The sequence below is a fragment of the Cotesia glomerata genome, linkage group LG6, assembly GCF_020080835.1.
Source record: "Cotesia glomerata isolate CgM1 linkage group LG6, MPM_Cglom_v2.3, whole genome shotgun sequence".
Lineage (NCBI taxonomy): Eukaryota > Metazoa > Arthropoda > Insecta > Hymenoptera > Braconidae > Cotesia > Cotesia glomerata.
This window is the reverse complement of record NC_058163.1, coordinates 2,311,113-2,325,733: the sequence shown is the minus strand read 5'-3', so window position 1 is coordinate 2,325,733 and position 14,621 is coordinate 2,311,113. Positions and strand designations below refer to the sequence as shown.

Genomic DNA, 14,621 nt, shown 5'->3' with positions numbered 1-14,621 from the left:
TGCGCATGCGCAGTTCCCAGTTTTTGCTTCTGCGCATGCGCAGAATCAAAAATAAGCTACTGCGCAGCAGAAAATTCCGCGCGTTATTTTTGAAATTAGCTTTTCGGGTTTACGAAAGTTCCCGAGCGTATTTGACTATATAAATCATTAGATATATATTATAAAGAGAGACTGTAGTAAAATATAAAATATATCGTGAAGTTGATGTTAGAAAAAAGAAAAAAAATATAAGGGTAGAAAATTTAAATCACCGAATCAATTAATTGTTGTCGGGTGATAGTTAACAAGTTATTTTAAGTGAAGTTTATTGTTGCGTTCATTTAATCAATAGTTTAGTGTTAAAGGTTATTAATTGTGGATAAAAATATATTTATTATTAATAATAATAATATATTATAATTATTATAATAATAATAGTAAAAGTTCAAGGGGTATTTTTGTGTTATAAAATGATTATGGTTTTTTGATAAATCAGTACCTGGATAAAAATTACTTAACTTCACTGCCGGTAAGAATTTAATTATTTATTGGATTAATTTGTGGCATATGGTGACAAGTTTTGTTCTAGGTTTAATAAAAAGCTTCAAAATTGATAAAAAAAGCAAAACGTTGGAGATGGAGGTGGGAGTTGTGAAAATAGCTGAGGATAGAGATTTTGAAAAGCTTAAAAAATTGTATGATGATAACAATGACTGGAAGCTTGATTATAATAAGCCTGATTTGTCAGTGTGGACTAAGCATGTGCCAGGAATAAGCTTCAAGATGATTAAGGTAAGTGCTTTTTATTGTTTCTAGATTTTTTTTTTTTTTTTTTTTTTTTTTTTTTTTTGGGAAGGTTTGAAGATTAAAAAATTGTTTTGTGTTAGATAAGAACCAGATTCGCAGATGTTGAACCAGAAACACTGTATGACGTCCTGCATGATCCGGAGTATAGAAAAGTTTGGGACACGCATATGATCGAGTCTAAGGACATTGGGTTTTTTAATCCCAACAATGATATCGGTTATTATTCAAGTATGTATTGATTTTTAATGAAAATTAATTATAATAAAGTTAGCTGACATTTTTGATCAATTTATTAAATTATTATTAAAAAATATTTTTTAAAAATTGCACTTATAGTTTTTAAGTTTTTAACACATAAAAAAATTAAAAAAAATTTTTTTTTTAATAAAAAAAATCATAAAAATTTTTATAGTTAATTTTACTTTCATTAAAAAATAATAATAAAGTTAGCCGACATTTTAGATTTTTTTATTTCGATTAATTTATTAAATTACAATTAAAAAATATTTTTTAAAAATTACACTTATAGTTTTTGAAGTTTTTAGCAAATAAAAAAATTTTTTTTTAATAAAAAAAATCATAAAAATTTTTAGATAGTTAATTTTATTTTCATTGAAAAATAATGATAAAATTATCCGACATTTTCAATTTTTTTATTTTGATTAATTTATTAAATTATTAAATATTTTTAAATAATTGTACATATAGTTTTTGAAGTTTTTAACAAATAAAAAAATTTTTTTTTAATAATTTTTTAATTAAAAAAAATTATAAAAATTTTTAGGCTAATTTTATTTTTATTGAAAAATAATAAAGTTAGCTGAGATTTTTTATTTTTTTATTTTGATTAATTTATTAAATTATTAGAAAAAAATATTTTTAATAAATTGTACTTATAGTTATTGAAAGTTTTAAAAAATGAAAAAATTTTTTTTGCAATAACTTTTTAATAAAAAAAATCATAAAAATTTTTACATGTCGGCTAACTTTATTTTCATTGAAAAAATTATTAAAAAATAATTTTTTTTTAGTTTCATTTGTAAAAAATTTGAAAAACTGTAAGTGCAATTTTTTTTAAATATTTTTTTATTCTAATTTAATTATTGAGAAAAAAAAATAAAAATGTCTAATTTTAGCATTATTGATTTTTATGAAAATGAATTTAGCTGATGGTTAATAATTTTTTTTAACAAAAAAATTGACGTAATAATTTAAAAAAATTAAAAATGCAATTTTTTAAAAAGTAATTTTTTTAAACAAATTTGTTTGTTAAAAAAAAAATTAAAAAATGGTCAAGTGACTGCTAACTTTAATGTCATTGATTTTTTCTTTTAAGAGTATATTTTTTTAATAAGTACATGGTGTAAAAAAAATTGTTTTTGTTAAATTATAGTGGCCTGTATATCTCCATTAAAAAATCGCGACTTTGTTCTGCAAAGATCATGGTTGGATACCGGAAGAGAGCAACTTATACTAAATCATTCAGTATTCCACAAGGATCATCCACCGAGAAAGCATTTCGTTCGAGCTACCTCTTATTTAACAGGTGAATTATTAAGTAATAATAAATAAATTAAATTAAATTAAATTAAACTAGCAACTTGAACTATGTGACTCCTGAGATTTAAGAATTATGAACAAGAAAATTTTGGATTAATGATTTCTTTATACTTCTGACACTATACATATAGTTTGGGGACTTTTTCAATAAATTTTAAAAATAATAGTACTATCGCACACAGAAAAAAAGGTATATTTGAGCAAAGAAAATATTTTTCTCCCTAATTATTTTCTTGAGCGAAAAAAAAATTTTTTTTGATAAGAAATTTCCCTTATTCCGAAAATTAATTCTCTTGCTTTAAGAAATACGTAGATTGATCCAAGAAAATTTATTTAAGTCAAGAAAATCTTGTTTTGAGAAAATTCAGCCTCGAAGCTCCAAAAAATTTAGTTCTTGATAGAAGTAAATTTTCTTGTCTTGAGAAAATTTCTCTCTTGCTCCAAAAAATTTAATATTAAGATAGAAGTAAATTTTCATTAATATTTTTATTAATTAACAAGTCAAATGGCAAAATCAAATAATATTTCATCATTTTTTTTCATTCAATATGTATAATTGCACGCTAAAATAATATAAAATGCGTATCAAATATCCAAGAGAAAAATTTTCTCGAGGTGAAAAAATTTTTTTCTCAGCTAAAGTAGGTGGCGCTGCTTCCCTAAAGTATCCAAAAATCTTGATCAAATATAAAAATTTATTGTATCAAGTATTTATGATAATTTGAATTAAAAAAAAAAAGACTTCCACCAAGAATAGAATTTAAAGAAAAATTTTTACTTCGGCCAACACAACTTCGGTCTTCCTTCAGGCACCCGACAAATTTTCTTGAGCCAAGAATTTTGTTCTCCAGTCAAGAAATGTTTCTTTCTGTGCAGAATCAATTACTAATAATTTAATGGACAAATTATATAAATAATACACGAGAGCGAAGAGCGAATTTTTGTTGAGCGAAGAGAATGCGTGATTTGACTATTGTCTTTAATAAATACTTTTATCTGATGATGGAGTGATATATTGATGTACTTACTATATGTATAATATACCAGTAATATTTGTAATACACTACTTTTGTTAATTAACATTCATTGTAATGTATTTTGGAAGGCCGCAAGGAGCTACGACTCCATGGCCTTTAAACAATAAATAATAATAATAATAATAATAATACACGGAAAAAAGTAAACTGTAATATTCACTCGGATTCCGGTTAATTTTTATAGTTTCAAACAATAAAGCGGACATCGGGGTGACAAAAATATAAATATTACAGAACTTAATGTAGAAAGTATAAAACCCACAATTTATAATTTAATATCCAAATTAAGTGATTAGTAGCTGTCACTATAGTGAATAACGACTCTTTCATCTTAAAAAATTACAGTTTCAAACAGTAAAAATTGCCATTTCATTATATAGTCCATATTATGAGGAAAAGGGGAACTCAGATAAAAGAGAAGGGGGTTTCACTCGGGGAGAATTTAACATTTGAAACAGTAAAAATTATACTTTTAAAATATACATTTTACCAGTCCAAGCAAGTCAATAATTACAGTTTGATTTTTAGCGTTGCGTTTAAAATTTACCATTTTACTTTGTAAATATTGACGTTGCTTGTATTAGAAATTTACTAACTTTATTTTATACTTTTTACATATCATAAGATCATTTTTTAGGTACGAAATGATAAATATCAAAGTCTGAATTGTTAATTATTATACTTAAACATTTTAGACATTTACATAGCGAATATTACTGTTTGAAATAGTATTTTCTTCCATGTAAAGAGTAAATTGTAATGTTTAAATGGTAAATATTATAAAGTGAATAGTAAAATCACGATTTTACTGTTTGAAATGGTAATTTTTAGTTGATCATTACTGATTATAAATCGACAGTTATTTATTACAGTTTACTTTTTTCCGTGTATTAATTAAAATTTAATATTTTATCAACAGGATACGTTGTAAGACCATCGCGCAATGGAGATGGTGTAGAATTAGGATATGTTTCTCACACAGATCCCCATGGTAAATTGCCCGTATGGCTTGTAAATAAAATCACTCAGATATTTGCACCCAAGGTAATAAAAATAATTTCAAAATTTGATTTCTAAAATTAGTAATTGTGTAAATAATAATATTAATAATGATTTTTTTATTAAATTAAAATAGATGGTTAAAAAATTACACAAAGCATCAATAGCATATCCTGAATGGAAGAAGGCGAACAAGCCTAACCACAAACCCTGGCATTATCCTGAACAAATAATGGCGCCCAGAATACGCGTTGAAGATGTAAGTTAATTTATTTACACCTTAGCTTTTTTCAGCACAGATTGCTAGCCATTAGTCGCTAGAACTAGTCATTAGTTACTGCTAGTTTAGTCTCAGTCCCTAACCCGAATCGCTAAAGAATTGTTGTCAAACAAAATGGCGGTAGTTGCGCTAGTATACGCCATTTTGTTACTATCGTTATATACTTGAACAGAAGTAAATAAATTTTTCTTTTAAAAATTAAATAAATTTACTTCTGTAGCAAGTTAATTTTGCTAAAATTTACAAACTTAAAAAAAAAAGAATATAAAATAATTTTTTATTTTTTAGTGCGTAAAATCTGTTGAAGAAAAAAATATGAAAAATAGTTACGTTGATGAGTCGCATTTGAAAGATCAAATAGCCAAAGATATGATGATTATGGACAGTGATTAATTAATTTATAATTTATTAATTATTAATTAATCATAATTACAATTAAAAAATAAACTTGTTATATTTGTTATGATTAACTAGCAATCATAAAAAAAAAATAGATGCAGTATTACAGCCTAACAATATTAAAACACTAATTAATTAATTACTAGCAACCTTGCAATCACTATGAGACTTCCGTGATTTGCTAATTAAAAATAAATAAAATTTTGCTTCATTAAATAATGAATTTTGTTAAAATGCACTGTATTTCCTTAAATATTGACGTTTTTAAAGATACAAGCTCATTCCGATATGACACTCATCAAGAGCTTTCATTTGAGTACCCACCGGCATTTTATATATATTTTTCATACATACAGATAAATAATATATATTTTAAAGATATAAGCTCATTTTGATGTTACACTCATAGAGAGCTTTCGTTTGAGTACCCACATGCATTTTTGATATATTCTTACTATATACATATATATAATATATATAAAATATATGAAAAATTGATGTGGGTGCTCAAATGAAAGGTCTTGATGAGTGTAATTTCAGGGTGAGCTTATATCTTTAAAAATGTCAATAGTTCTCAAGATACCAGGTCTTTTCTTAATTATTGACATATTTTAAGATATAAATTCATTTCCATGTTACACTTATCGAGACTTTTTATTTGAGTACCCACATGCCATTTTTTATATATTTCATATATATGGTATTTGTGAAATATATAAATATATGAAATATATGAAAAATTGATGTGGGTACTCAAATGAAAGGTCTTGATAAGTGTAATACAAAAATGAGTTTATATCTTAAAAAATGTCGATAGTTTACAAGATACAAGGTCATTTCTTAATTATTGAAATTTTTTAAGATATAAACTCATTTTTATGTAACACTCATCGAGACCTTTCATTTAAGTACCTACATGGTATTTCTTATATATTTGATATATATAGTATTTGTGAAATATATAAATATATAAAATGTATGAAAAATTGATGTGGGTACTCAAACGAAAGGTCTCGATGAGTGTAACATCGGAATGAGCTTATTTCTTTGAAAATGTCAATAATTCACAAGACCAAATGTCATTTCTTAATTACTGACATTTTTTAAGATATAAGCTCATTCCGATATTACATGCATCGAGATCTTTCATTTGAGTACCTACATGGCATTTTTTATATATTTGATATATATATAGTATTTGTGAAATATAGAAATATATAAAATATATGAAATATTGATGTGGGTACTCAAATGAAAGGTCTCGATGAGTATAAAATCAGGATGAGCTTATATCTTTAAAAATGTCAATAGTTCACGAAATACAAGGTAATTTCTAAATGATTGACATTTTTTAAGATATAAACTCATTTTGATGTTACACTCATTGACACCTTTTATTTAAGTACCGACATGTATTTTTTAAATATATATATATATATGAAAAATTGATGTGGGTACTCAAATGAAAGGTCTCGATGAGTGTAGTAACGAGATGAGCTTATATCTTTAAAAATGTCAATGGTTCATAAGATACAAGGTCATTTCTTAATTATGTTTCTAAAGATAAATTTTTTCTTATCCTCAATATAGATTTATGTAATTAATTAATTAGTGTATTAAATAAAACTACATGCAGTATTTGTTATTTAGTAACTACGTGATTAACAAAGTGCTATTTAAATTGTGGCCTGTTTTTTTTTCTTGTCATTTTATTAAAATACAATTTTTGCCAAAGTACTTATATACTTCTTAGACTTTAAAGAAGAGAACATTTTTTTTTTTAATGAAAGTTGAAAAAAAAATTTTTAAATGTAAAATTTACTGCAAGGAAGAATTTTTAATTATTTATCAGAGGTTGAAATGATTTAATTAATTATTAATGGCTGAGACAGTTTCTATATCAAAAATATATCGCACATAATTTTAACATATCTGCACACCAGACCGGTCTATTTCAACAATATCTCTTTTTTATCATCTAATAAAATAAATTTATAAGAAAATTTTTTTCTTCCAAGCACAAAAACATTTTTTAATAATTAATATTTAATATTACGATAATGTTATTAAATAAACAAAAGGCTTCGTGAGTTTAGCGTGCATTGTTCTTAAAATAATAACAATAATAATAATAATATTAATATTAATAATGATAATACTAATAATAATAATAATAATAATAATAATAATAAAAAGGGCTGTGTATACAATAACGATCAGAACAGAAAGACTTTTTGATAAAATTATAACTTTAAATCAAAGTTTGATTTATAACAAAAACTGATAAAATAGCACAAAGTTACATTATTAAAATTGTTAATCATTATAAATGATAAAAATAATTGTTTCAACTGAATGATGCATTTTAATGTTTATAAATGTGAATTTTGCATGAGCACAGTAATCAAATATATTAATCATTTAATTGTTACATTTATAATAATAATAATAATAATAATATGTAAAAAGTATTGTTAACTTCCTTTTTTATTAATATTAATCTCAATTTTTCATGTAATATTTTTTAAAGGGTCATTCTGAGTTAATTAAAAATTATTTACCAGATTTTTGATAATTTAAAAAATTTTTGTAATAAATTATGGCAAAAAAAAATTGACATTTAGAAAATTAAAAAATTAAAATTTAATTAAAAAATTAAAATTTAATTTAAAAATTAAAATTTTAAAAAATTAAAATTTAATTTAAAAATTAAAATTTTGAAAAATTAAAATTTTAATTTAATTTAAAAATAAAAATTTAAATTTAATTTAAAAATTGTAATTTTTTAAAATTGTTTTTTTTGGCGGGATAAAAGATTTAGTTTGAAAAATTTAAGGTAGATGGCGCCAAGTTCTGGGATTCCCCGAAAAAATGGGAAATTTTTTGAGGTTAGGATTTAGTTTTGTTTAAGAATAGTTATTTTGATGATTATTGGAAAAATTGAATGAATTTTTGCTAAATTATTAATAAAATTTTAAATATTAAACATAAAATTGAGAAAAAATAAATTTTTAAATTAAAATATTGCAAATTTTATGAAGAAGCTTAAGGAATCATTCTTGTTCCGGCGCTCAAAAAAAAGCAAATGTTCATTATTTTTTTACACAGAAATAATTCTAGATATTTATGAGATTAATTTAGCAGATGTTTGTTAATTTTAACAGTTTTGGTAACAAATAAATTATGGCAAAAAATAATTGACATGTAGAAATTTTTAGAAATTGAAATTTTTTTCTCAGCTGAAGTAGATGGCGCTACTTCCCTAAAGTATCTAAAAATCTTGATCAAATATAAAAATTTATTGTATCAAGTAAGGTAAAAGCCCCAATTATTGACAAGGTTCTATTATTGACACCCTAAATTATTTTTAAATATATTTAATCTGTAATAAGAATATGTATATAAATTCTCATTAAATTCTAATTAATTAAAAAATTGAAAAAAATTACTTAGTTCAAAATATTAATTGTTAATTATTAAAAAAAAATAAAAGCACTAGATCAAACCTTACGAACATTTATTTTCTTAACAACTTTGATTAGAAAAGCATTTTTTTTAAATGCTGTTTAAATTAATTTCTTCGTATAATAATATGATCTTTTTTTTTTTTTAATTAACAATATATGAAAAATTTATAAAATTGAATAATCGAAATTAATTGTTTCCTTTATAATATTTAAATAATGGGTGTCAATAACTAGTTGATCATTTTTAAGTTGAATCTCATATTGACAGCCATTTGACAGCGCTAAGACGCCTTTTTTTTTACTTTAACTTAAAAAATTAACTGTAAGAGTTTGAACTCTTCTGATTCAATAAATTATTTTTGAATTAATTCTTACATTTTTAAAAGTAATTAATCATTTATGGAAATTATTATTAATAATCTTTAATAAAATTGATTACTTAATAATACGTTTCGATAAATAAGAATAAGTAGATGATTCTAGGCATGCGCAGTATAGGTGTCAATAATTGGGGCTAAGGTATGTCAATAATTAGATCAATCAGTTTTTTAACCTGCCAATAATTGGTGTATCCGGATAATCTATTTAATTATTTAAAATTAATTAGTAAATATCAGTGATTATCATTTTAAAAAAAGAAATTGATTAGTAAAAACATTACTTGAGACATTACCTCAAACAAAATTCAACGATATTGATATTTGATTGCTTAAAAAAATCAAATACCTTTGTTTCTAATAGTGTCAATAATTGAGGCATCTACCTTATATTTAATTATCTGCAATAAGAATAACTATCTTATAAATTTTTATTAAATTCTAATTAATTAAAAAATTGAAAAAAATTACTCAGTTTAAAATATTAAATATTAATTATTAAAAAATAAAAGCACCAGATCAAACCTTACGAACGTTTATTTTCTTAACAACTTTGATTAGAAAAGCATTTTTTTAAAATGCTGTTTAAATTAATTTCTTCGTCTAATAATATGATTTTTTTTTTTTTTTTTAATTAACAATATATGAAAAATTTATAAAATTGAATAATCGAAATTAATTGTTTCCTTTATAATATTTAAATAATGGGTGTCAATAACTAGTTGATAATTTTTAAGTTGAATCTCATATTGACAGCCATTCGACAGCGCTAAGACGCCTTTTTTTTTACTTTAACTTAAAAAATTAACTGTAGGAGTTTGAACTCTTCTGATTCAATAAATTATTTTTGAATTAATTCTTACATTTTTAAAAGTAATTAATCATTTATGGAAATTATTATTAATAAACTTTAATAAAATTGATTACTTAATAATAAGTTTCGATAAATAAGAATAAGCAGATGATTCTAGGCATGCGCAGTATAGGTGTCAATAATTGGGGCTAAGGTATGTCAATAATTAGATCAATCAGTTTTTTAACCTGCCAATAATTGGTGTATCCGGATAATCTATTTAATTATTTAAAATTAATTAGTAAATATCAGTGATTATCATTTTAAAAAAAGAAATTGATTAGTAAAAACATTACTTGAGACATTACCTCAAACAAAATTCAACGATATTGATATTTGATTGCTGAAAAAAAATCAAATCATAACTTTGTCTCTAATAGTGTCAATAATTGAGGCTTTTACTTTTTTTTTTCTGTATAATATTTTCGCTTGAATGCCAAAATTAAGATTCAAATTTTATAATATTCATGAATTTTACTTTCGAAGAAAGTAAAATAAAAAAAAAAATTTTTTTTTTTTAAATTATCATTTAGAATGACCCTTTGAACAAAAAAAATTTAAAATAATATTTTTTTATAGAAAATTAAATCCTCTAAAAAATTGTACTGATTAATTTTCTTGAAAAAAATCAATTACATCCCTTTATTAAAAATTTACAATTAATAAAAAAAAAATATGTTATTATTGATAAATGTATTCGTATATTAAAAGTGATTATTTCACTTTCATATTATTGCACCTTGTATATATATAACATTTATTAAAAATTTAATTGTTAAAAAATGTAAATTAATTTATTTATTATAATCCGAGTCCTAAAAATTAACTCCCAAGGTTTTGTTATATAAATTAATCTAAAATAAGTATATTTTAATTACCGCAAATATTTACCGTAAAATTATAAAACTTGCGCAATAATATATTTATTTTTATTATTAATTATAATTATCACCTAAGGAAGTTGTTTTAAGTAAATAATTTATAATCTATTTTAATTAATCGATAAAGAATTCATTATTATTATTATTATTCCGAATAAATTACCCTTGGTTTAAATAAGTCGCGCAAGCGTAAGAAGAAATATTATTTTTTAATTCTAATCTCCCACTTTTTAATTTGTTTTAAACAAGCTCTTCGTTTATTGAATTGTTTCATTAGTACTTTACTCTTGACACTGTTAAGATCAAGAATAATAAAATTGCAATGAGTTGTGATTTAAATGTCAAAAATTTATGTGAAAATAATGAGAGTTGTATTGAAGAGGAAACGGAAAATAATAAAGAAGAAAAAATCAAAGAAGAAGAAGAAGAGGAAGAAAATTTGAAAGTTTTTACTTATCATTTTAAAAATTGTCTTTCACATGTAAGTATAATTTATGAATTTATTTGATTATTCTATAATTTTTTTAACAAATAAATTATGGCGGAAAAAATTGATTTTTTGAAATTTAAAAAAATTAAAGAAATTTTTTAAAAATAAATTTTAAAAAATTAGAAGATTTAAGTTATTTGAAAACCAATTTTTAGAACAAAATTTTTTGTTAAATAAAATTAAAAATGCAATTTTTTAATAAATGATTTTTAAAAATCATTAGGTTTAATAAATATACATTAACAGTTGATAAATTATTTATTAAACGATCATCTAATACTTATTAACTATTAATGAATGAACTTTCCTCCCAAATGAATATTTATTGAAATTTAATAAATTAAATAATTGTCTTCAAATAAATTAGCAACCTTGCAGTCACTATGTGACTGACGGGTGATCTATAAATAGATAAAATTTTGCTTTATTGAAAAATGAATTTTGTTAAATTGGACTGTACTTTCTTAACTATTGACATTTTTAGAGATATAAGCTCATCCCGATGTTACACTCATCAAGAGCTTTCATTTGAGTACCCACATGCATTTTTTATATATTTTTTATAAATACATATATATATATATATATATATATATATATATATATATATATATATATAATATATATAAATATATAAAATATATGAAAAAATGATGTGTGTACTCAAATAAAAGGTCTCAATGAGTGTAACATCAGAATGAGCTTATATATTTAAAAATGTTAATAGTTTACCAAATACAAGGTCATTTCTTAATTATTGACATTTTTAAAGATATAAGCTCATCTTGATGTTACACTCATCAAAAGCTTCCATTTGAATACCCACATGCATTTTTGATATATTTTTCATATATTTATATATATAATATATATAAATATATGAAATATATGAAAAATTGATGTGGGTATTCAAATGAAACGTCTTGATGAGTGCAATGTCGGGATGAGCTTATATCTTTAAGAATGTCAATAGTTCACAAAATACAAGGTCATTTCTTAACTATTGACATTTTTTAAGATATAAGCTCATCTTGATGTTACACTCATCAAAAGCTTCCATTTGAATACCCACATGAATTTTTGATATATTTTTCATATATTTATATGTATAATATATATAAATATATGAAATATATGAAAAATTGATGTGGGTACTTAAATGAAAGGTCTTGATGAGTGCAATGGCGGGATGAGCTTATATCTTTAAGAATTTCAATAGTTCACAAAATACAAGGTTATTTCGTAACTATTGACATTTTTTAAGATATAAGCTCATCTCGATATTACACTCATCAATAGCTTTCATTTGAATACCCACATGCATTTTTGATATATTTTTCATAGTGACACGCGTTAATATCCCCGGACAAAATATCCCCGCGTTTTTGTTGGTTTAATTTTTAATAAACACACAAACACACTAAAGAAATAATGTTAAGATTAATTTTCAAATTATTATTGATGAATTTTTATATTTTTAAGAATTTTGTCCGGGGATATTTTGTCGCGGGGATATTTTGTCCGGGGATATTAACGCACGTAACCATTTTTCATATATTCATATATAAAATATATGAAAAATTGGTGTGGGTATTCAAATGAAAGGTCTTGATAAGTGTATCATTAGGATGATCTTATATCTTTAAAAATATCAATAATTCACAAGATACAAGGTCATTTCTTAACTACTGACATTTTTTAAGATATAAGCTCATCCCGATGTTACACTCATTAAAAGCTTTCGTTTGAATACCCACATGCAGTTTTGATATATATATATATATATATATAGCATATATATATATATATATATATATATATATATATATATAAATATATGAAAAATTAATGTGGGTACTCAAATGAAATGTCTTGATGAGTGTTACATCGGGATGAGCTTATATTTTCAAAAATGTCAATATTTCACAAGATATAAGGTAATTTCTCAATTATGTATGTAGAGATAAAACATTTTTGTATGTAGCCTAAATCTTATTATCATAAATTGATTATTCTCTTAATAATATAAATTAAATCATTAATAGCTCATAAATCTATCAGTGTATAATCAATTATTCTAAAAATATGAATATGCATTAATTATTAATTATAAATTTTTTTTTAGAAAGAAAACTTGAATGAAGAAAAACTAAAAATAACAAAAAAAATTAAAAAAAAGCGCACTTTACCAATAGCAGATTCAGTAATTTCTTGTTTAATAATTGGCCCGCTAGTAATTGGTCACTGGAGAGGAGTTTGGAATTTAATGGATTTATATGAAATGCCGTGAGTATTATAATAATTAATTCCAATTTAATCATGATTGTAATAAATCAAGATGACGTTGATTTGTGGAAGAACAAGAATAGAATAATCAATACAATACGCTTTTTATCTAATGAGCGATTTATTATCATGGAAAAATTTTTATTTTTTTGCTTTCAGGTTTTCTGGTCTGGTTTGTTTTATAATCGGCACGGGTTTGCATCTTATATTTGTATTATCTAGAGAATTATTGCATTATTATTTTGCGGTAATATGGCGAAACTCAAACCCAATTGGACGCGCGGGGTATCACTTTGTGAGACTGCTGTATACATATATATTCAGTGTGACATGTAACATGCAGTGGCGAGGGGGTTGGATTGTCTTGAGTTCAATGATGGGTGAAAATGAATGGTAAGTAATTTATTAATTATACTAAGTGACAAATGCCAAAGAAGAACAATTTTTTTGCACAAAATTGAAAGATTAATAAATAAAATTTTGCTTTATTAAATAATTAATATTGTTAAATTGCACTGTATTTTCTTAAATATTGATGTTTTTTAAGATATAAGCTCATCTTCATGTTACATTCATTGAAGGCTTTCATTTGAGTACCCACATGCATTTTTTATATATTTCTCATATATACATATATATAATATATATTTTTAAAATATAAGCTCATTCCGAGGTTACACTCATCGAGAGCTTTCATTTGAGTACCCACATGGATTTTTTATATATTTCTCATATATACATATATATATAGTATATATAAATATATGAAATATATGAAAAATTGATGTGGGTACTCAAATGAAAGGTCTCAATGAGTGTAATATCGGGGTGAGCTTATATCTTTAAAAATGTCAATAGTTCACAAAATACAAGGTCATTTCTTAATTATTGACATTTTTAAAGATATAAGCTCATCCCGATATTACTCTTATCAAGAGCTTTCATTTAAGTACCTACATGGTATTTTTTATATATTTTATATATATCGTATTTGTGAAATATATAAATATATGAAATATATGAAAAATTGATGTGGGTGCTCAAATGAAAGGTCTCGATGAGTGTAACACCGGGATGAGCTTATAAAAAAAATCATAAGAAAAATTTCTTTTAGAAAATTAAATTTTCCACAAATTTTTCATACAAAACTTTTTTTATCAGACTAATATTTTCAGGAAAAATCTACCTAATTACAAAAATTAAAGT

At 23.2% G+C, this 14,621-nt stretch overlaps 1 protein-coding gene across 1 annotated transcript; it reads left to right on the top strand.

Annotated features, from left to right (window-relative positions):
- Positions 1-26: 26 nt before the first annotated feature.
- LOC123267499 (START domain-containing protein 10-like) lies at positions 27-5,253 on the top strand. Its single transcript, XM_044732166.1, has 7 exons — positions 27-508; positions 569-771; positions 867-1,014; positions 2,180-2,332; positions 4,303-4,427; positions 4,519-4,641; positions 4,951-5,253. Exons 2-7 carry the CDS (start codon positions 616-618, stop codon positions 5,053-5,055), a joined length of 810 nt encoding a protein of 269 aa, XP_044588101.1. The 5' UTR covers positions 27-508; positions 569-615; the 3' UTR covers positions 5,056-5,253.
- The last annotated feature ends 9,368 nt before the right edge of the window (positions 5,254-14,621 follow it).